Source organism: Heloderma suspectum, chromosome 2 (assembly GCF_057233095.1).
Source record: "Heloderma suspectum isolate Gila_16-S chromosome 2, 16-S_ref, whole genome shotgun sequence".
Classification (NCBI taxonomy): Eukaryota; Metazoa; Chordata; class Lepidosauria; order Squamata; family Helodermatidae; genus Heloderma; species Heloderma suspectum.
The window spans coordinates 66,806,101-66,830,802 of NC_139459.1; the positions used below are offsets into that span (position 1 = coordinate 66,806,101).

At 40.4% G+C, this 24,702-nt stretch overlaps 1 protein-coding gene across 11 annotated transcripts in view; it reads left to right on the plus strand.

Annotated features, from left to right (window-relative positions):
• Positions 1-24,702, plus strand: part of PAM (peptidylglycine alpha-amidating monooxygenase) — a 184,921-nt gene that overhangs the window by 116,019 nt on the left and 44,200 nt on the right. For all 11 annotated transcript variants that reach the window (XM_084833818.1, XM_084833810.1, XM_084833812.1 and 8 more), the window contains 7 exons: positions 1,206-1,254; positions 3,507-3,574; positions 5,190-5,270; positions 6,455-6,531; positions 9,893-9,996; positions 17,248-17,435; positions 20,912-20,983. In XM_084833818.1, the coding sequence (XP_084689944.1) occupies positions 1,206-1,254; positions 3,507-3,574; positions 5,190-5,270; positions 6,455-6,531; positions 9,893-9,996; positions 17,248-17,435; positions 20,912-20,983 (639 nt within the window). The remainder of the gene's footprint in view (positions 1-1,205; positions 1,255-3,506; positions 3,575-5,189; positions 5,271-6,454; positions 6,532-9,892; positions 9,997-17,247; positions 17,436-20,911; positions 20,984-24,702) is intronic.

Consider the following 24,702-nt stretch of genomic DNA (forward strand, 5'->3'; position numbering starts at 1 on the left):
TACATAGTAATTGTTGCTTATCAACCTTGTTCATACGTGTATGTGAACTTGCATGTGTAGATGTTTACCCAACGAACCTAGAAATGCTGGTATTTTTTACAGAGGTGTGGGGTGCACACTGTAGACTATGCACTGTGCTACACTAAAATGCAGAGATTGACTCACTGACAAAGAGTAAGAGGGAATACAAGTTGTATTCACCACAACATTTTACAGTAGAGAATGACTGATTAGTATACCAGCTCCTAACAGTAAACTGGCAGACTGTTCCTAATAACAATGAGAGAGCAAGGGAAGACAGAGATGGGGAGTTACAGGTCACCAAATAAGGAGTGGGGAGGGTGCTGTGGAAATGATACGGTGGGCTTTGGGAGGCCTATGCACAACAGGATACCTTGAGTTTCCCTGACCTGGGATGGGGCCACACAAGGGGCAGAATGGATAGATTTAGAACTATATCAGGACAAAAAAAAGAAGTCAGAGCAAGTATATGTACCTTGTTTCATGGGAAGGGGAACACAAGTGACTTCACTTCCTTATACTCCCCCAGTGCCCCAAAGCGGCCAAGATTGCTTCTTCATGCAGCTAATGGCAGTTGGGGAAGGAGCGATTCCAATCGGGGTCACTGGGGCAGGAAGGAGGCTTTAGCCTCCTTCTCCTTCAAGAACCCCAAAGAAGTGAGGATTGCTGATGGCAGGGGGAAAAGAAGTCTCCCCCTCCCCCAGTGATCCTATCCCCCAAAAAAGTTTCCTAAGTCTTATGTTCCGTAGTGGTGGCATCCAAACACAAGAAGTGTTTGACACAGGAGGAAAATATTTTGTGCTGGGAAGGAATACTTCTTTGAATGTGTTAATTTTGCCCTCCTGTTAAAATTAGTACATTACTGGTTTGTCTTTTTGCCCTGAATTACTCCTACTGTATGGTTTTAAAAATGCAGTGACCAACTTCTAAGCTTCTGTGTGCAGTATATTAAACAAATTGTTCATATTATTATCACATTGAAAGAGATTTTGATGGAGATACAGTGTCTTTATCACTGGCACAGTGAAGTGACTTTATACTATGCACAGAAAAACTCATTTACGCTTGACACACAGATTGTCTAATAAGAAATTTATGAAGAAACTACTTAATTATTGCTCTCAAGTACTAACAGGAAAAATGCCAATGATTATACTTACACTCAATTTTAATACTTTGTGCAGATAATCACAAAGACTGTTCTGGTGTAACCTTACATCTGACTAATCAAAAGTAAGTATATTTCCACCACCTTTTTTTGTAACAACTTTCATATTTTTTCAAATCTTCTTTTGAAGAGATTAATGTGAACTTTGTCACAGACTTTATGACAGAAGAACAAAATCCTGTTGCAGATATATTCTTAAGCAGAATCTCAGAATATGTAGAGGCTTTTGTTTTGTTTTTAACGGACTGGTGAACACCTTCAGATTGGCTTCAGAATATATTTTTTAAAATTGGGAAAAGGCAAATTGGACTAAAGGAGAGAAGTAACTAGCTGGCTTTTCTGCCTTGAAAAATGAATGTTCAACATTTAATATCTAGCTGGTTAATAGTCCCAGCAGATTTTGCTTACCACTCCTTTTTCTCTCTTCATTTTTCATTTTTAAAAGTTTGTTCTGTCCATCTCTACTTTTCCTCACCAAGCCCAACCTGGTGCTGCATTGCTGCTGTTATTTATATTATTCTTCAGATCACGATTTCTTAAAAGTTGGGACTTCGTTTACATCATCTTTCCCTTTCCCTCCTTTGGTAACATCTCCCCCAAACTGTAAATTCAGCTTCATTTGAAAGGTTTGTGTGTTTATAATATCTCCATTGTCCTTCCTTTTGATCTCTGCTGATCACTTCATCCACTGTAATAGCTTTGCATGGCAGCGTAATAGCACTGCTATAGCATTGGTTGGAGAATCAGCACAAACCTTTTATCCAATATGAACCGAGTACTTTGTTTTAGGGTTCATTCTTCCCCCAAGAATTTAACAAAGTAGCCCTCTACACAAAGAGGCACTCATAGATGATACGTTAAATGTGTGGTTGCAGTTATCTTTCTTTTTCCTTTCAAAAGAGCAATCCCTGGGCAGGGAAAGGGGGAAGAAAGCATGATCAGGATTACAGCATATGGGGAGTTGACCCCTCCCTCCCCATATGCCGTAATCCTGTTGAAAATATACGCCCCACCCTGCCCAGCTGTTTTTCACTGTGGGAGAGAAGCTGCTTAGGCTCCAATAATTTGGATTGCATAAGTTATCAACACTGAAATGCAAAAGGGTTAGCAGTTTAATTTGTTGTCCCAGCCATAGATTAACTAATAGGCAATGTGTTCCTGGCTGATAGGGATGATAAAAGCAGGCAATGAACAATGAAAAGTTATAGATTCTTGTCTTTTCTCTCTTCCCTGTGTCCAGTGTCAGATTATAAATTGTCACAAATATGAACATCTGTTAGAGCCAGTCCATATGTTATCAAGGTGGGGAAGCAGAAATGTAAGTGGCTTGTAAAAGTGCTAAGAGGAATTTGTGCATCATCTCTTATGAGATCTGTGAACTTCAGTGGTCATCTCAACATAAGTGAGATGTAAAAATCCATACTTATGCACATTAAATGAGAAGCATTAGTAACTTATTCCACTTTTTCTGACTTTCAGTAACAGTGAACTACTCTAACTTTGCAGTGTCATATACATGAAGGGCTCTGTATAATGGGTACATTTGTAGTATTTACTAATTGGCATGGTGCAATCTCTATATGACAGGAGCAGGGAACATTTTTTGGTTCTGGAGCTGGATTGTACCCCATCCCCCCAAGACTAATCCGGTGGCTGAACCCTGTTCCCTGAATGCTCTCCCCATCCCCTGACAGTACCTGCTCCCATTCCACCCATTTTTCTTTTCTCCAAGCAGAGAGAGGCACTGAGCTCTGTCCCTCTTTCTGCATGGAGAAAGGGGCTCAGCTAGAGCTTGGAGGACTGTTTCCTCCAAGTGGTAGCTGAGCTGGGTACATCTTTTGCATGGTGCCCCAGTTGGGGCGGTGAGCTGCACACAAAGGGAGGGGACTCTGCCAGGTTCACTCCTGCTTATAATTTCTCGTGTGAGGAACAAGAAGAAAGAAGCAAGAGCCAAGAGCCTTCAGCCGGCAAGCTATGTAAGATGAATTTCCTTGTTATCTCCGATCTGTGATTGGAGATAATAAGGGGATCCCCCTCCCCACTTCTTCCCCACATCCTGGTAGTCTCCAGGCCAGGGAGTGGGGCTTGTCGGGGGGAGGGACCTGTGGAGGGAGCCCAGGCCTCCACAGCTTGGATGGACAACCTTTCGCAAGCTGGATTAGGCCCACAAGCCCGATGTTCCCCATCCTTCTATCAGTTCAAAAGGTTAATATTGAAAACTGTTTTATTATTAGAAGGTGGTATATAACTAGTGATTCCGTGTATTTTTATGCAGTGGCTTGATTTGTGTTTCTTCTTTTTCTCCTCTTCTTTAAAGGCAGCCTATGATTGCTGGCATGTATCTTATGATGTCCATGGATACTGTTATACCACCAGGAGAGAAAGGTGAATCACTCCCCTCCCCCAGATCTTTATAGCCCTTTCACTGTAGGATATAATTTCATAGGATATATATTATAAAACTGTCGATACAGAGGTTTTACATTGGAAGCAATATAACTTATATATAAATTTCAATAAAGATTATAGTGAAATAAGCTAGAAGCATATTTATTACATAGACACATTGACAATGTAATCTAAGGAAAGGTATATCAGTTCTGTTAGACTAATGAATTTTGAATGCATTTCTTTTCATTATTCTTATTAAAGAAAGGTTACATGCCTTTAACTATTAGCGAGTCTACTTTTTTTCAGATGCTTTAAAATGGAATCTGTATACAGTATGTGCAGAGGAACTGCATGTTTTAATATTGAGATACATATTTTGTGTGTATTTCTGGAATGAATGTTCACATGTTCTGGAATACCTATCGGTGATGGCAGTTTTTGTCTTAATATGTTGGAGATTTGTGTGTGTGTATGTGTTAAAGCTTTTTAGTTTCAAGACAGAGTAACATGTGTAACTCATTATTATTGAAACCTGGGCAGCATTTTAATGTAATAAAGGAATAGACAGCTTGTAGGATCTTCTCTTTAACTACTTTTAATTAGTATCCAAGTTCCACTTAGATATTGACTGCATTCAGATTTAACAATAAACTTATGCTTTTTTCATTAATTTGAATGAACATCAGGTTTGAATGTTCCCCTCCCTCTCCTTTTCTTTAGTGTGTCTGTGAGAAGAAGATTGGAGGCTTTCACTTCTATTTTTAGCCAACCACAATTTAGCATTGTGTTCCCCTTCAATTTAAGTGAAGCTGTGGTTAATCTTAACCATAGTTTATTGAACCAGGCCAGCCACATAAACTAACCATAGTTACTTAAGACTAACCACAGTTTGTCCAGGTTCAGATGTGACCCTAAACTGCAGTTAGTTAAAAATGGAAGTGCCGGAAGAGGAGAGAGGGAGTGTCCATAAGCCTGAAGCTCATCCATACTCATTCATGTAATACTGCTGTTGTGGTCTTCCATGATACTGGTGTTGTGATGCTGGTGTTATTATCATTCATACACACACACACACACACACACACACATCTATCATGTTTGCTTTGAAATATTTGTTGGAAGTGATCTGTTGGACTGCATCCAGTTTCTCTTTATAATCAAGTGCACATGTGGAGTTTCTGTATGCTTAGACTGTTCCGTTTCATATGTATGGCAGGAACAACATGCAAACATGGAGTTGTCCTTTCCCTTAAATTGGGGCTGGGCAATTTGTGGCCCTTCAGATGTTTTGGCCTACAACTCCTATCATCCCTCACTATTACCTATGCTATCTAGGGCTGATGGTTGTAGACCAAAACATCAGAAGGGCCACAAATTGCCCACCCTGGACTTAAATGCATGGAGCAGCCCTTAACAGCTATTTGTGAATAAAAGACTATACAAAAACACTACTTTTGTAGTAATAAAAAGCAGTTTTTACCCACTCCATTCAGACTAGTGCATTACCAAATAGTCTGTTTAACTTCAGTATTTCAACAGTAGTTCTAATTAGTTGTTTCAACTAATGTAGATGTCATTTCCCCTGATGTTCTTATTTGTTTTATAACAGTGGTTAATGCCGATATTGCTTGTCATTATAAAATGTACCCAATGCACTTGTTTGCCTATAGAGTGCACACCCATCACTTAGGTAAGCCATTTCCTTTATTGATTATTGTCTTTCTGAACCAGTTTAGGCTATAACACTATACCCACTTATCTGGAAGTAAGCCCCACTGAACCCAATGGGACTTATTTCTGAGTAGAGATCAATAGGATTGCACTGTTAGCTATAAATATAAGTTAACCCATATGTGTGAATTAAATATAGAACATGGGTTTCCTGGGAAACCCCTCATGCTAGCAAGCACTGCTAACATTGTGCAAGCATTGGTTTCTGCTAGCACAATGTAAATACAGATAGCAGCTAGGCACAGTTGGATCCTTCCCTGTGTTTCTTTACCTGGAAAGCTAAAATATTTGCTGTCAGAAGGGGGGAAGGGTCAGCTGCCTCAGCCTCCATGCTGTGTTGCTAAACTCGCCTGTGAGCTTAACTTCTTATTATCCTGACAATTTGGTACTGGGGCTGAGATGCTTCATTAGCTGGGGTCCCTCACAAGCCTATGTTATCTCCCCGAGTCCCCCTCAGACTTCCACACTACACATGTAAAACTCCCCATTTGCTGCCCCTGTTTGCTCACTCTGGATCACAAGTTCCCTGGAACTGGCAGGCTACCTACAGAGCTGTTTAAATGTGCTAACTTGCATATGGATAAAAACAGTATTTCTAAAGCAAGGGATATTGTTACATTGTTTTTAGATGGTGGATGCATGTGTATACCACCCCACCATTTTAGAAGCAACATTGACTCCAGTGTGAGACAGAAAGGGGTTGCCTCTTAAGATGGTGCCTGCCATCTGCAGTTTCATAAGCACTTATATCTAAACAACACTACATATCTTTTAAAAATCCGTTGACTTGTTAATTGGAGCAACTTTCTAGTGGATTGATTAATGCACTAGGACTCCAACATTTAATTGATTATGAATTCTTGGTGCAAAGTTGCTGTAATTGGGGTTTATCAGTTCTTCTCTGAGGAGAGATATATGACATATCTATAAGTGAGCAAATGGGGAGGTAATATGATGGACCCAAGCCTTTTAGCATTTTTAATTGGTTAAAAACAGAACCGCTAAACCAGTTTTATGTAATTTCTTCGAATTATTTCTCTTCCTAAACATGAAAATGAAAGTAGCATAATCGTAACAGTTGGGGGGAGGCACACATTAATTCCCTAAGCATGATATTTACAAGCTAATAATTTTATATTGCAGGAAAAGTAGTAAGTGGGTACAAAGTTAGAGATGGTCAATGGACGCTTATTGGCAGGCAGAGTCCTCAGTTGCCACAGGTATGTTTGGTTGGCATTTTTCAGGGGGTGAGTGGAGGATTAATATGCTTCATAGTTCAGGAAAAATGGGAAGATCTAAATCTATTCCTTTGTGTTTCTGGTGATTCTCAAAATTAAATGGACAGCATGGTAAGCTGTGCAGTTGCAGGTTAAGCCTAGAAAGAGTACAAGTTCACATGTTAAATCAGCTGCTTGGAATTAGTGCAGTCTTTGGTTCCACACTTATAAATATGGACAATAACAGATATTGTCAGGGCCCGAGTCAACAATCAGTAGCCCAATTATGCATTGGGCAGGGGCTGACAGCTGGGCCGAGTAGGCAGAGCTTACATCTGTCTATAAGGTAAGGGGGTGGGGGGCGGTGAACATGGTTGAAAAAAAAAAGCTGGGGTAGCTATTTAATGAAGCAGCTCATATATCAAAGGAAAAGCAGCAGGTACAACCTATGTAGGGTAGGAGAAGGGCTAATGCCAGTCTTCTCCAACCTGATATCCTTCAGATGTAGTGGACTTCAATTCCCATCAGTCCCAGCCAGCATGGACAATGGTCAGAAGTGCTGAGAGTTGCAGTCCGAAACATGTGGAGGGCACCAGGTTGGGGAAGACTGGCTTATGTGAACCACTAGTTCCCCCTCCCCTCTCTTTGAATAGCAAATTTCTATACCGTATCACCCACTGCTTTAGCAACTCCCTTTAGTTTCAAAGGTGTGTGGATGTGTGTTGAGGATGGTGATAAAAATTGTCCACAGTATATATTAGGATCCTAGCTAGTGTTTTGTTCCCGCCCTTCCCCCCCCCCTTTTTCTTTTCTTTACCCCCTCTTTTTTAACACTTGATGTATAGGAACCCATTCCTTTGTGTTTTTACTCAGAGGCCAGTATCCAATGCTGTCTGCCCACCAGCGCAATGGGAAGCTAGCAGTACCTGAAGCAACTAAAAACAAGCAGAAACACTTGTTTCTAGAATGGGGCAGGTCAGCAGAGCATGCAGGAGGGAGCTCTGCTGATCTATTCTGTTCCAGAAATGAGAGGAAACGCACTAGTAGTTGGTCCCGCGGGCACAAAACAATGAGTGGAGGCACAGTGGCAGTATTGGATACTGCCCAGATGCAAATAGCAGTTCAATGGGACTTACTCCCAAGTAGGGGTGGACGAAAGTCACTTACCTGTCCTCGAAGGACGTTCGCGGTGGGGGGGAGGTGCTTCGCTGGTCCCCCCGCAAAGTTCAGGCCGGGGGGGGAGGCTTCCCACCTCAGCCCGGCCGAAATTCAGGCCGGGGGGGAGGCTTCCCGCCTCGCCCCGGCCGAAATTCAGGCCGGGGAGGAGGCTTCCCGCCTCGCCTGGCCGCGAATGCGAAAGTTTTAAAAAAAAAAAAAAACGCCCCCTGATAGGCTACATGACGATTCACGTAGCCTATCACGGCTAGATCTGCAAAGTCAGCCGTGATAGGCTACGTCAATCGTCACGTAGCCTATCACGGGTGACTTTAAAAAAAAAAAAAAAGTGTGTACGGATAATAGCGTTGCCCTTATTTTCGCCGTAGTCTACGTAAATCTTTACGTAGACTACAGCGACCAAATAAGGAACGGGAATGGCGGCTCCCTATGGGGGCCGCCATTATCCGTACACACTTTTTTTTTTTTAAAGTCACCCGTGATAGGCTACGTGACGATTGACGTAGCCTATCACGGCTGACTTTGCAAATCTAGCGGTGATAGGCTACGTGAATCGTCACGTAGCCTATCAGGGTGTTTTGTTTTGTTTTTCTTTCATTGCAATGGCGGCGGCGGCGGCGGCAGCCGGTCAAAAGACCGGCTGCCGCTCCCGCCCCACTCGAACACCCGCCGAACCGCCAGCCGGACCCGCCGCCGGGAGGGACATTCGGTGAAGGGAAGTCCCGTCCCGGGGGGGGGGTGCGGGGGGCGGGGGGGTTCGGAGGATTTCTCCCCGAAACTTGTTCGGGGGGCCGAACACGTTGGTGCTCGGCCCCCCGAAGTTTCGGGGAGAAATTCTCCGCCAACCCTACTCCCAAGTTTTCATAGGGCATTCAAACATTGTGAAGCACTCTGATGCAGGATAGAGTTGGGAGCCTATTGAAGGCAAGTATTTTCATCCAAAAAAAGGTGGAGGGATTCTTAATAATAATTTGACTTGCAGTGAGATATTTCTAATGTTGTGTGCATATTGGTGTTGCAATAATAAATGATATGCATCACTAGTGAACAAGATCATGCTTTGCTGTATCATTTTGGTACAAATCATATTCAGGTGAAGCTATTAAAACTTTTTCACTTGAGACTTTTACTGCTTGTAGTACCCTTTTTTCACTTCTGGTAAATGGAAAGGAATGTGATCAGAGACTCAAAATTATTGTTGAAACCATAAGCCACGACAGAGTAAAAAGAAACTTCAATCCATTGTCACAGAATTCCATTAAACCATCAATATCATTACCAACATTGCTATTCACCATTATTTATAATAGTCAATCATACTGCGATCAAATATGAATGGAGTAGATAATATGTTAATCTAACTTTAACCTTGTAAAATGATTGGAATCCTAGATACGTTTCTTTTCACCTCTGCTTGGAGGAAGAATGGTCTTGCCTCTCTGAGCTGCTTTGTGTCTCATAAGGAAGATTTGTGTGTTCAATGTGTTTGCATGCTGGGCATTGTAGAACTCTCCTACATAGAAAAACAGAACATAACCAGTGACTATTTATCTTGCCAGTAAACTGGGCTTAGAAAGTTCAGCAGATTCCATAGCAACCAAGATGACCAGCATGATTCATCTTACGGGACTGCATTAAATGAAAATTGGTGAAAAATAGACATTGCATCTCTAGACAAGCTCAAAATAGTAAATGACATATTTCATTGGTGGAGAGAGAATTAGATACTTTATTTGATTGTTTGTGAAGATTTAATATATTCAGCTTGATTTCATGGCAGCAAGCAAGAGTGGGGTGTGCATAAAGTTCAGAATGTGCACCTTAAAAAAAAAAAAAAGCCCCATTAGAAGCTGTCTTCCCCAGAATTTTCAAACTCCTCCGAATTCAAAAAGAAGTTTGATTTGCTGATAACTTTTTAAAGGGATGTCAAAATTATTTTATGCACACAGAGCTATTTCCTCTTTAAAAGTCTCTCGAACCAAATCACCCAAACTGCTATTTGAAGTAGAGGCTCTTTGAGATTTCTGTAAGGATATGTTCTGAAACAGAAATTCTAAACCAATTAAATAAAAAATAAACTGTACATCTGGGATGTATCCTATAAGGCCATGGTTTCTAATTGGATAAATGGGAGGAAACCTACATAGTGGTAGTCTGAAATGCTTGTCCTTTTTATTTCCCTTCTCAGGCATTTTACCCTGTAGAAAATCCCATAGAAATCAAGTATGGAGATACTCTAGCAGCAAGATGTGTCTTTACCGGTGAAGGCAGATCTTCAGAAACATACATAGGGTATGTGTGTCTGCATTTTAAAGGATTTTAATGGTTGTCACCAATGCTTGTCTTTTTACGAGTCAAAGCAATGATTACCTGCACAGCAGAGCATCCTACTGAGGATATGTTGCTAATGAGTTCTCATGGATCTAACCTAGTTGGCTAGAGAAATGGCTGTAAGCTTAGGACCAGGGAATCTGAAGGGCTGCCTTCTCCTAGATAAACCAGCGTATGCATTACGATCTTGGAGGCCTTTTTCCCATTGTCAGAGGTGTGGTGACTGGAGATTGTGCCTTCTCTGTGATGTCTCCCTGGCCCTGGAACTCTCTTCCCAGGAACATTTGGTGCTGAGTTTGCTATCGTTTTGATGCTAGCAGGCTAAAAGCTTTCTATTTTCTTAATCCTTTTATAACTGTTGATTTTAACTCTGGTTTGATTGGTTATGCTGTTCGCTGTGTTTTAATAATTAGTTGCTGGTTTTGCATATTGATTTTATTTTTTTTATTCTTATTGTGAGCCACTCTGAATCTCTGGATGGACAAATGGAGTTTCAGATGTTCAAATAATTACATATGCATTAAGAGTTCTTAATGGTTGCACGGTCTGTAGCACAGGTCAATACTTTCAAATGAAAATTCATCATTATATGTTTAAATCAGACTACTGTAGTGACTGAGGTGATGTAGCATACTAGCAAGCCCTTGCACTGCTGTCTATTCTGCAACCTGATAGGAACACTTTTTGGGGGGTGCCATTTGGCATATTTAAAGTGATATCGTAACGTGCAAGCACTTCCAACCAGCAGAGTAAACAACATGTTTATTCACTGTTATAGTTATTACAGCAGTTAGGTATTTTTATTAATATTGTTTCCATAGTATTCTTAACTACAGCGGTAAAAGCAGATATGGATATACAAGGTCCTATGGGTTGAACGCCTCCATTTTCTGCTGGTACATTGCACACAAAGATAGATTGTACAAAAGGAGCAAAGATCAGATTTCCTCAGTTTCTATCACATTTTGATGTAGTGGTGGTAGTCATTGTTTTTTAAAGTGTTAAATGCCAGTGCTGACAGGGACTGTGGAGAGGTGTTCATCTGCCAAGCATACATTTCTTCTAGCAATATATGTTTGGCACTGATGAAAAAGCCAAACTGCTTCTAAAGTGCAGTTACCTGAGCCTAGCTTCTGTGTTACCTAGTATGATGATGGAGTGTCTCCATACTGGTGGAAAGGCCTTGCTTGAATAATCATCTCTGTTTAACTATATAAGAGCTTTTTCACACAAAGCATATATCGACACCTCACGCAAAGCAGCAGTGCTGTGTTGTGATGTTTACAAATAGTAAAGACAAATGGGGCCATACAACAAAACAGTGTACTGTGAAGTACTTTTGTTCAGAATTCAAGCCACTCCAGTTTTTTCATCCATTTGGGGCGGAGGGGTCTTCAGGGTGGGGTACCCAAATTTGTTCCCAATCCCAACTGCATTAAAATATTTGATTTCTTCATTGATGTTTGTGGGCAATTCTCATTTATGTCCTTGGGCCATTTAAAAATAGTTTTTCAGTGTGTGAACCAGAAACTGACCTATCCAGACAATGGTTCTTTCTACTCTTTTATATATAATCGATGTGTCTCTGTCCTCCTGTTCCAGCCACTCCATTCTATTTCCTGCCCCCGCTCAGTTGTCAGTGTTTCTCATTCATTCAGTAGTCCATTATTATGGGGCTTTTGCACCCTTATTATGGGGCTTTTGCACCTTTTTTGCACCCTTAAGAAGTGCCTTTCTTCTGAACATTTTTTTAAAAAATAGCCACTCTTTTCCCCCATATATATATATGGTCTTCATTTCATCTGCAAAGTGTATTTTCTGCAGAACCTTTGGTACCCTGCAAATCACGGGATTACCTTGACTCTGCTTACCCTTACGCATGTGTTGGTGCAGTTTTGGCTAGATATGTGCAAGCACAGGAAGACTCTAATTGGTTTTAGAATAGATGATGATGGTGATGGTGGTGGTGATGGTGTTATAATTTTGAACTGTGCATTCTTGTCTATACAGTTGAAAGGAATATACATATGGGGGTTATTCTTCTGCCATGTCTGATGGCCACTCCGTTCTCATTATTATCATTATCATTATTATTATTCTTTGTTATTTGTTGGTTTGTTATTATTCTTACAACATTTTGGATCAGCATGCTTTATTGTATCTGGCACTTATTACGGTGTTTAATATTCTCTTCTAGTGCTAAGAGCGCCCAGAATATCCTTTATTTTAACTGCTTCTGTGCAATGGGCTGATAGTTATAATGATTTTTCTGAAAGCTTATGATTTTTTCCTACTCATTGTGTAGAATAATTGTTTCATTTAGCTCATATCCTTAAGCTTACTGAGCTGCAGTGCCTATCTTCTGAACATTTTTTTTAAAAAATAGCCACTCTTTTTTTCCATATATATATATATATGGTCTTCATTTCATCTGCAAAGTGTATTAATCTGTTCTGACAAGATTATTTTAAGGATGGTAGTATAAGGATGTAGAGAGATTAATTACAATGAAACTGTTAATTTCCTATCCTGTAGTTCTGTGTTTTTTGTTGCATTCAGCCCAGCAATCAGTAACCCTGCATCTGTTTCTAAGGTGAGGTAGAAAGTATGGTAGAAGAACAGAAAGCTGTGATTAATATTTAGTGAGGCAACTCCTACTGTTGAGGGACAGGGGCAGGCAAGGAGGAGCAGGCTAAGTAGAAAGGAAGTTAAAAGGAACAGGCTAAAGGGGGCAACGAGTTCCGACTTTCTGGCTTGACCAGTCAATAGTAGGATGTCTGAGAATCCATAGCAACTATGTTGTTGTTGTTGTTATTTATTACATTTATATCCCACCTTTTTTCCTCCAAGGAACTCAAGGCAGCATACATAATTCTCTCCTCCTCCATTTTATCCTCACAACAACAACCCTGTGAGGTAGGTTGGGCTGAGAGTCTGTGACTGGCCCCAAAGTCACCCAGTGAGCTTCCATGGCTGACTGGGGACTAGAACCCAGATCTCCCGACTCCCAGTCCAGCACTCTAGCCACTACACCACACTGGCTGATAATCACTGATTATTGATAATCATTGATACCTGGCAGTTGGATGCCTGGCAGTTCAGAGGGAGTATAGTTCAATGACAGAGCACCTGCTTTGTATGCAGAAGGTTCCAGGTTGAGTTCCTGACAGTTACAAGATTCCTAACAGGTGATAGGAAAGACTTCTACCAGAGAGCCACTATACTGGGCTAGATGGGCAAATAGTCTGAGTTGGTATAATGCAGCTTCCTATATTCTTAAAACAGGTTAGGCAACCTGAAGGCAAAACACCTCTTGGGAAAGGGCTGTAGCTGAATGCAAGATTACATACTTTGTGTGCAAAAGCTCCCAGGTTCAATCCTGGCATGTCCTGTCTCAGCCCTAGAGAACTACCGCCAGTGCGTGTACAACACAACCCTGAGCTAGATGGACCATTGGCCTGCCCTCAATATAAGGCAGCTTTGTATGTTCACAAGTAGGTTCCCTTTTTCCCTCTGGATTATTCTCATCCCTGAGACAAATACCCTCTTAATTCATAGTCTAACATACACATACTTTTTGTATGATACTGCCATAGCAGTGTGTTAGCACGTTAAATCTAAATCTTGATCAAACTTGGTTAGGAAGTTGGTTCTTCCTGATCTGCTCCTGGATCACTGAGCAGGTAAGGAAAAGCTGCTTACAATTCTGTCCTGTCCTGTTTAGAGCAGGTCATTTCTTTCTGTGATGCTGTAATTGTGGGCTGCCCAGCCTAAAAATAATGGTGTGTGTGTATATACACATATACACCATTTTGCAAAAAAGTAAATGTCTTCAAACATTCTCTCTCCCCCTCTCCCCTATTTGTAGATCTCTGTCTTGCTGAATAATATCAAAACAATTAATGCAATATCTCTTTGAGTTTCCAAATCTGATGACTACTAAGCCTATCTCATGAGGTTCTCATGAGAAGAAACTAGCTGGGACTTAAAATAAGGGAAAGTTCCTTCAAGTTTAAGATCAGCCAATGCTAATATTTTCTGTATTGCCTGAAGATGCTGAAATTACTCTTAAATTCTAAAATGTAAAGTTGGCATCAAGAGGGAAGTACTGTATGGCCAGCTTTCGTAGTTCAGGTTATTTATATCTAAATGTAAATAAATCATCATCATCTTCTGTGTTTTCTGGGTATCCATGTAGAACAGGGGAGGGGAACCTCTAGTCCACAGACTGAATGCGACCTACAAGGCCTCCCTATCTGGCCCATTTGTCTCATTCCTAGCCTATTTTTCCTGCCCCTCAGCTGTGCCTTGGGGATCAGCTGAGCAGAGGGGGTGGGATCCTGTGAAGTTCTGAGGCCTACAGATGCAAGGCAAGGCAAATGGTCAGGCCTAGAGGCCTGGGTTTTGGTTGGGAGGGGATATTCCTGAGAGGAGTAGTTTCATTTCCCCAGTTAAGCTTCAGTTTCATTTCCCCAGTTAAGTTTTATTTCTTCAGGGTTGAAACCGTACTTTCGGTTTTGAGGGAGGAGGGTATATAAAGAGAGCAAGAGAGCCAGTAAGAGCAGAGTTGGAAAGACCAGAGCCTGAAGAGGGAGCAGGAAGAAGCAGCCTGGAGAAGTCTAAGTACAGCTAGGGTAAAGGAACTTGTGTTTTGCAACTTTTATTTTCTCTTAATGCCTTTTGTATCACTCAGTTCTATTGTGTAAATACCTTTAGCTGTGATTTGCTTGCTTTAATTGACCTGTAAACTGTTGTGGTGAAACCCTGTGTCTAGAGGGTCAATCACCCCATGCTTCCCCTTTTCAATAAACCCACGTTATTGGAAAGGGGAAGCTAAAAGAAGGAAGGTGGAACCCTTAAGGAGGCAAGAAATCCTTAAGGAGTTGCTCAGGGGGACCAGGTCATAAGAGGATCCCTGACAGATCCAAAACAAAGTGCTCAGGTGGGTGAGAAGGAAGGGGGGGCAGAGAAAGCAGCCCAAATGGGGTGGACAGAGAGAAGATAGTGTTTGGGAAAAAAGCACAGAAAGCAACCCAAACAGACATAAGAGAAACATAACTCACTTTAATGAAAGAGACATAGCAAGGTTCTAGAATAAAACAGAACACAGTTATGACCGGGGGAATGCAGAAGTAGTTGCCTAACTAGAGGAATTTGAGGTGTCTCTGCACTTCCTATCAGTTCTACACATCAGGCAGGCTCTAATGATCATCCATCAGTAACACCATGGAAACCACAGGAGAAATTTATGAATAGGGGGAGGAAGTGTGTGGGTGTATGGATTTGTGTGAGGGGGATGTTGTGTGTGGATGGATGTGTGTGTGGGGGGGGGGTAGGTCCACTTGCTATTGGCATGCAGTTCCCAGAAGGTTAGCCATGAAGGAATGCGGCCCTTGAACGAAAAAGGTTCTCCACTCCTGCTGGAGACTGAACAAGGCCCAATTATCCATTTCTTTCCCATCCTTTAGGAAGGGAAGTATATGTTTCTCAGAGTGGAAGGAAGAAAAGATTCATATTCCACTGTTATCTGGCATCTTATTAACAACCAAACTGATAGTTATTAAATATATTACTATTTTTATCTTCCAGAGGTACCAAACTGTGCTATGTTAGAAACACTGACAGTGTTTTGATACTGCTATGTGTAGGTGGGTTTGCTCACTCCTCAATTGCACTTCAATGCTTTGCTTATGTTTTAAAGAGGTGGGAGTTCTCTGAGCTATCTCAGACAGTGAGGGAGAGAATGAATTAAAAGAAGAGGAAGTTAAAACAGATCTTGTCAAAGCCATGTAGCTTTCTGTGGTGGTCAAGAGATTCCAGATTTTCAAAAGGCTGAAATATCAGTTCCATTTTTGGAAGGTCTCATCCCTTCCTTTCTTCCCTGACTGGTGTCGTTATTGTTGCTATGGTGAATAAATGAATGCTGCATGATGCCACAGGGAAAAAGTCAGCATTGACGTCTTTGGAAGCTGCAAATAGTCCACCCCCACACCTTTGTATTAGTGTAGGCTGACTGACTTGATTGTGAAAACTAATTAAAAAGAAAAAAAAAAGAAAGCTTATTGCAGGCCACTGAGTTTTTGGGGGTGGGGTTTTTTTTGAGCTTCTTAGAGGACTGGCACTGCTTAGTGAATTGATAAGAATTTCTGAAGGATAGTGCAGTGAATACCTCTTAAAAATAAAACACATAAACAAATGTTCAGTATGTACAATAATATATGTCTTTTATTTAAATAGCAAAACTTTTTTTGTCTTTGTAATGAAAATACAAATTTCTCTGTTGGTGTTGCCTGGATTCTAAATAGGTTACTGCTTCAAGACTCTGAACAACTGTTACTTGCTAGTGTTTGTCTTGTATTGCCCCTAAAGTATATCCTGCTTTTTCTTGAATACGCTTAGAATTTAAGTTGTTTGTGGGGTATTTTGTACTCTCGAGACTACAGCATCACTTAATCTAAATGTAAGATGTTACACTTTGTGTCCCATAACATAATGAAACTAAATTTTTTACTCAGATCTATACTTTGTGGCCTAGCAGGAAAAAAAAGAATGAAGAATCTGGCAAGCATTAAATAGAAGAGTCCTAAATTAAAATTGTAAATTATTAATGACTTGTAAATGGAATACATCATCTAGGCTGAAGGGGAAAAAATCTTCAGGAAGAAATAAATAGTTTATACTGCTGTGTTCCCTATTAGTGATCTTGAGTGCAATCCACTAAGCACTGCTCCTTTGCTATATCTCCAGTCATATCAGTGGGAATTTGTGAAATGCACCTAACAAAAAGCCACTGCAATTCATAGAGGCAATGCAGCAGCCAGGGTATTTGGTGGACTGAAAACACATGAGGAACTAGGTGGTAAACTAGAGAACTTGCAACAGAGGGGTAATTTGTTTATCATTGCACGTCCAAAATGCTAAGCCTTCTAAAGGATTTCTAATATAGTTTATGAAAACTATGCAGACTGGTGTTCCATAATGTAAATGCTAAGCAAACAGCTAAAGATAATGGCTTTTTCAAAGCAAGGGTCTTATGCATTTTTAATGTGGAATGTTTAAAACACACTGCTGTCTAACCTTCTATAATTTGGGAAAGGATTATGACCCTCACCCCCATCCTTGGCTTTTATACCAATTTCTGCAAGTTTAGGTTATAACTGATAAAAACCTACTCGTCTATCTGTATCTTCTCTCTGATGTATTTTGCTTTAGGGGCACAGCCAGTGATGAAATGTGCAATTTCTACATTATGTATTACATGGAAGCCAAGCATGCAGTCTCATACATGACCTGTACACAGAACATAAATCCAGAGATGTTCAGAAGCATACCACAAGAGGCAAATATTCCTATTCCAGTCAAGCCCGATATGACTATGATGGCCCATGGACATCATGAAGGTAAAAACATGTATATGTTTGCTAGTAGTAATGGAGAAAGGACTGGGCGGTTGAACAAAATGGATATTTGTAAGGAAGCTAACCAAGTAGATTGAGACATTGATTTAAATATGGCAGTCTCTAGGCTTCAAGCAAAACAGACTCAATATGCAAGAAGAATCCGGTATAGCTCTGCAATCCTATGCAAAGCAGAATGCAGTAGGCCCACACATGCACAGAGTGGTTCCGGATCCAGAAAGCTGATCTCTGCTCCCACTGCCCTTAGCCACACAGTGCTAAGCTTGGTTTGGACCCTTCGGTAGAAGGACATGATTATAAAATGAGTCTGTTCGGATGGATTAGGTACACATCTATGTCCACCTAAATAAAAGCCTGTTGAGCTACTTGAGTGGTACCCACATGACAGCAGTAAGTGCTTGGCCCATAAGAGCTGCAGTTCTCAAAAGCTCTTGTGTAAGTGGAATTCCAGTGGAGTGGAGCTACATTAAAATCTGGCTGTACCAGTACAAATGCTATAAAGATTTTAGTGATACCAGTTTCTTTTCATTACCGCAGATCAGTGCCAAATTTAAGGTGATTTGGGGTGCAATCTATGCTGGCTAGGGAATGCTGGGAGTTGTAGGACTTTTTCCAGTCTAAACAGGCATAGGATTGCACCCTTAAGCTCTATTTAGGCATTCCATTTGTAGGTTTACTGAACACACCATTCCATCCCACTCTACAAGTGGAGGGTGATTTTCTGAAAAGGAGAGCCTCCTCTATCTGTGAAGACTTTCCACAAGGTTTGGATGCTGATTTTCCAGCATTTCAAATCGCATGGAGAGCCCTCATGGATACAGGAGCTTCTCCTTTTCCGAAAGTCTCCCTTCACTAGTACAAGGTGATGGAAATATTCAGGGACGGAGCTGGGCTAGCATGCTCCTCTTCCTCATGTGCTTTATATCAGAGGAAACCTACCTGTATTGCAGCAAACAATAATGCCTGAAAACAGAATGCTTGAATAAGGTTTTTGTATCCATTTCATCCATAGCATCTCCACTGAAACAGTTGGGGAACGAGCATAAGCATTTGTAGCACCTTGTATTGGAGTCATTAAGACACACATGTTCCACTTTTGCTCTTGGTTCAGGTTATTTGAATCAAACTGGTCCATCATTCCATCTTCATTTGTTTCCTCTGTTGCAAAAGGTGTATATAACCAGATGGGCATATTTCTACCTAGTTTGTATACATGCATAAATGTTTGTGGTTCTTTACACTCCTAGGCAGACTTCTAGTATGAGCTTGTACAAATTTTGATTTTAATGCACTTGTTTGCATCTTTCCATATGTGTGTCATTTAACTTTTGGGAGTGAGGCAGTAACAGTGGTAATGGTTGGCTAGTAAGCCATGAGAAAGGAGATCTAAGGTTCTCATGGAGAAGCTGCCAAATACAATTGAAATCTGAGGCAAGCTCCAATAAATTTATCCTTGTGGGTCACCCAGTTGGTTAGTTAGATAACAGTTCAGCTGGGGAGCAGTCAAGATATGACCTAAAGCCAGTAATCAGTGAGAACCTGAAGTATAAAAGAGACCTGATACACCTGGCATGATATTGCATGATATTTAATCATTTAAGGCTCAATTTTCACATTACTTCATTACATATAAAGTACAAATCGCAGAATGCATACAAATAAATAAATAAATAAATTGTCCTGAAATCGATTGGAATCTATTTTTAGCATCACTGAGTATATATCCAAAGCAGTATGATGTTCAGAAAGTCATCTGGAGCTAGCCCATTTCTTCTCAGAGGTCTTGTTCATAGATGTACACTCCTCACTCAAAGATCTGGTTTGGATGTAACACTAAATCATAGGTTAGCATTATGGGAATGTTCCTTCTTGATTGTCAAGCACAAGTTTTTTCCCCTCCCCTCTCCTCCTATGTCACATAGGAGGACAAGATTGGAAGCACCTGCTTCCTGGTTTAAACTAACTGCAGTTTGTTGTTGGGCCTGAAGTGTACCAAACTGTAGTTACCTTAAGCTATAGATTTTTGAAGATCAGAAGCCATAGTTTGATCTTGGCTTGTTTAAATGAGGAAGTGGATGCTTCCAGTGTCATCCTCATGGCCATGTCAGAAGAGAAGGGGAAGCTCTTGCACCTGAAGGTCAAGCAGGTTCATTCCCATAACGCTAAAATTTAGCCGCTAAATTGTTTACCATTATGACTGAATCGCTACAATGCCGGTAGTATCATATGATGACTTAGCAATGGAAAAGAGTTATTGCTGATCAGATTCCCATGCCCCAGACAATGATTTTCATATCATTTGCAATTACCTTGGCCACAATACTTTTCAATGAAGATGATTCACACTTTATTTATTTATTTATTTATTTATTAAATTTATTACCCGCCCATCTGGCTGGTCACCCAGCCACTCTGGGCGATGTACAACATACAATAAAACAGTTTAAAACAATAAAATTCTACAATAAAAACATTTTCTAAAATACCCTAACCCACCCCAAATGCCTGCCTGAACAACCACGTTTTTAATGCACGACGGAAGCTCATTAAAGAGGGGGCATGACGGAGTTCCCTAGGGAGGGAGTTCCACATTATCAAGACCCAGCTCCTCTGAAAGTTAAGGGGTGTGTATCCACAAAGAGCCAGTTTCCTAGTTGCTCCAACTACTGAGCAAGCCTAATCTAGAAGCATTTGACAGGTCAAGAAGTAATCTCCTGGCCTGCTTCAGTCTGTTGCTGTAAGGAGGGTTCTTTGGCTGGCGTAACTGGTTTCCCTGTATTTCATCCTTTTGGCCAGAGCTGGGCACAATGTGGCTAAACCCCACATAAACCTGTTCAGCTCAGTAGTTCAAGAACCACTGTAGGTCTGATGCTCAGACACATTCAACTGTGAATCATCAAGGAATAAATGATCAAATGACCTATGGCCAGGTGTAAACGGAGCCATAGATTGTGGTGAATTAAATAGTAAATTTATCTTCTGATACCAGAAAATAAATAGTTCTATTTCACTGGCTTATTGGGCTGCATCTGGATTTAGGCATGTGCAACAGGAGTGGGAGAAATTGAGTTCTTTGCCCCTTCCTCTCCATGGTAGATTGTCTAATTCCCTGAAAATACTGCACAGAGGATCAGCAAACTCTGCTGAATGGAGTAAGTAGGCTGTGTGTAGGAAAAGGGGGATGCCTGAAAATTGGGTGGAGACACCTTTCATGAGCATTTTCTTCTGTATAACATTGGGGGGGGACACACGACTGAAGGGCCTGCTATGGTGAGGAAGGGATGAGGAACTCTTCTTCCTCCAGACCCGTTCCATGTGCCTAAATCTGGATCCAACCCATTGTGATTAATTTTTGTTGCAAAGGTCAGTACATAATATGAATTTCTGTCAATTTCTCTCTTAACCAGTCAATTTCTTTCTTAATGTGAAGATTACATTTCCTCCATTCTGTTTTTCAGAAGCCAAAAGTGGGGATAAAGTTTCCATAATGCAACAGCCAAAAAGAGAAGAGGAGGAGGTTTTAGATCAGGGTATGTGTAATATTTGTTTAAAGATGCGCTATTAACAGATTGATTTTTATAGTAGTGTGGAGATTATACTGAGATACATTGTGATATCATGAAGATGTTCTTTTTCACTAACTAACATGTAAAGCCATCTTTGCCACTGCATTGTTGTGCTTTACATAATAAATGATTCAAGAGGAAATAGTCAATTACCAGTCCCTAACCTTTCAGGTAAATTCATTAGTACAATTTAATCTCATTTGTTTTTCCTGTTCTCAAGTTAATTTGCTTAATGCAATTGTAATGTATTTGTCTGTGTACAGCGCCAAAGAACAGTATTGGGATAATAGTGCTCTACATGGAAGAACAAAGGAATTTTTAAATTTTTGTTTACAAATGTATACTAAAAAATATCAAATACGTGTTTTGTAAGAATGCCGTTTTGGGTTTGAGATTTGTAATGTAATGACTGTTTTAGTTTGGCTCATGCTTGTATGGAGCAACTTGGAAGGAGTATCTGCACAGCCCAAAGAAGTAATCCTGTGCTTCATTATTAAGGTGCTATATAATGAGATATGCAAGGTACAGCCCTATGGATGCTAGTTCTTCTTTGTTACATGTTAATAACTTATATAGGCAAAATGTATGCAATCGTATGTATTCAGGCCTGCAAAAACTTTAATGTCCCTGGGGGATTTATTGGGGTGTTGTTAAGGCTGAAAACTTTCAGGGTAGGATTCCCAATGCATACTCTGTGGTCCAGTGAATGGATGATATTGTTTAATTTGTACACTGCTTTTCTCATAATACACATGGGTGTAATGGAACATGAGATGCTGTGTTATTGAAGCAATGCAGGTGTAGGATCAGTATGTGAATAGCTCCCCATTCAACTGGAAGTCTTATGTAACTCATACTAAGCTTTTTAAAGGAAGAGCTAGGATGGAAGTATAATAAATAATAACAGCCAAGGTGGTAAAAAGTGCAAGAAGTACTTTAAAATCTGGTCATGTCTGGACAAGATAGAATAGCTAATAGACCATTTAATCTAATCTGTAGTTTACTATAGATTAGCCTTCGAGATTTGCTGGACTACAACTCCCAGCATCCCCCAGCCAGCCTCTATGCCAATAGTACCAGTAATTAGCTCTTGTGACTGATTATGATGGAATGTTTTTGTTCTTCAGAGTGCTATGGAATGATCCTGATACAGGAGTACATGGAAAATGTTACATCAGAATGTAAAATCTATACAGATTTTCTGTTATGATGTTGTGTTTGCTACCTGATTCCTTTACATTTATGCTGTAATGATCTGTTATGTAGGGATTGCAGCATTTACTTATGTTAACAACCACAAAACTGTCACTGGTCATCCCTCTCAACATATCACCAGGAATTAACCTAATAATAGGAGACCAGTGGAAGTTGATAGGCCTTTGAGGTGTTTTGTTGTCTTTAAATGGATGAACTCACCTTTACTCAGTCCTCATGTGCCCCTTTGTCACAGTTTTATGTAAATAGATTTGTCAAGGAATGGATGGCAAGAAATTAAAAACCCCTTTTGTAGACAGAAATTTTAACCAGTTGAAACCATTAACCTAACTTTTTTTGGGGGGGGGTTGAGATGAGTCTTGAAATATCCATTTATTCCATCTGTAGCTTTAGAATGAGTGTTTTAAAAACTCAGTCTCAAGCCTTCTGTTTTACTATCTTTCCGTATGAGACACTTTGCAAGTTAAATTGTGGTGTTAAATAACTGAAAGATGCCATTGCATCCAAAGTAGTATTTGCACCAAGACTGGTATTAGTTCAGGTATTACAGTCAGATAGGGAATCAAGATGGAGAGAATGGCTTGGCCAGAGTCTTGAGTCCAAACTTGAGCTCCTCAAGTCCATAACCAGGTCTTTGTAACTACTGCAGCATGCAAAATTACTATGTTTAATCTTAACTTAAAATAATTAAGATTGATTTAGATTTTTTCACATCTATTACTGTGAAGCAAGTTCTATAGATTTGAATGGAAGCTCTCTTAAATGTTGTCTTGCATGGAGTTCCCTGCTTAATCTGGCTGATACTTCACTATAAATGTGACATCCAGTGATAATTGCATGATTTAGTGTGGATAGTTGGCATTATTTTTAACATCAAAAAAAAATTCTTTTCTTTTGCAGATTGTTACTTTGTCTTGTAAAAAGATTATCTCAAAGAGAAGCTGCATACTGTTATGTTTAATAACAAATCTCTCCTTGCTATATGTATCTCTCTCTCTCTAACTTGTTTCTATGGAAACAGGTTCTTTAGCTGTCATTGGTCAGGAAAGAAATCAAAATCCTTTAAGACTGAGTGGGAGTTTCTGTAATTAATTTTAACAGGTTGATTTGAATTATCCCTTTTTCCTTATGTCTTTTAATTGCAGTAGATCCAGTTATGTGTAAGTGCTGAAAGAATTAAAACCAATTTGGGGACTAGGTTTGGATTGTTAATCATTAAAGTGTTCCCTTATATTCCAGTCTCTAGATGTACAAATACTTTTTCCTGAGTGAAGATCACTGCTAGAGAATGGAATGATTTAAATTTTGTATTGACAGTGAATCCTCTAAGTCAGGGATAGGAAACATTTTTCAGCCCAAAGCCTGAATTGGTTCAAGGCAAACATGTTAGGGGCTGCAAACCAGCAGTGGGCATGGCCATATGCCAAAGTGGGCGGGACCACCCCACTGCTGGCAGGTGACCCTGCAACATGATGGCCCACTCTCACACATTCACACATATACATTACAGTGGAGAGGAGCAATAAGACTGTTTAAAAGCCTCTACTGGTACCAATGGAGGCTTTTTAAGAGCTTGATTGCAGCAGGGAAGGTGTGATTGTTTTGAAAGGTTGGGGAGGGGAGGATTAGCCCTTCCCTCCCTAGCAGCCACCCCTCCCTGGAAATTGCCCCCTCCCCTGGTGCTGCAATTAGGCTTAATAAAAGCCTCCATTGGCACAAATGGGGACGCTTTTAAAGCCTTATTGCAGCAATTTTTCATGGGGGTTCACAGTGTTGGGGAAAGGAGGGCTAGCCCTTCCTTCCACAGCAGCCCTCCTGAATATGCTTACCCCAGTGCTGCAGTTAGGCTTGGAAAAAGCCTCCACTAGCACTAGTGGAGGCTTTGAGAAAGCCTTAATGCAGTGTGGGTGGGGAGGCACCATCAGTGATAAAGTTGGGAAGCAGGCAGGTTGGATGGGAACCTCCCATGGGTCATGTTAGGACTGTAGGCCAAAGGTTTCCCATACCTGATCTAAGTTTCAGTTTTTCTGTTTCTCCCTCTATGTCCAGTTCTTTTGCAGTCTTGCATTTATTCTCATTAAACAACTGTACGAGGTAGATGGGGAACAAAGATTGAATAGTGGTTGCTCATAGTCATAAAAGCAGTGCTGTGACTAAGCAAAGGATTTCATTGAGGTTTATGAGCTGTTTTATGCTATGTGGTACTCAAAAATTGTACTTAAATATATCAAATAATATAGTTGTTTATGTAAAAATGTAACCCTTCTCTAGATTCAGGAAGATAAAATGCCTTTGGTACAGTGGTAATGTAAAGTCATGTTCTCTTCAAAACCTGAGACAATATATCCAAAATTTATTGGATTCATTATGTATTCTTGCAGAGTTTGAGGACTGTGAGTTTCTGAAAGCATATGAAGCCAACTTCATCCTAAACAAGTATTTTAAAAACTGTTACCCATATATGTTTA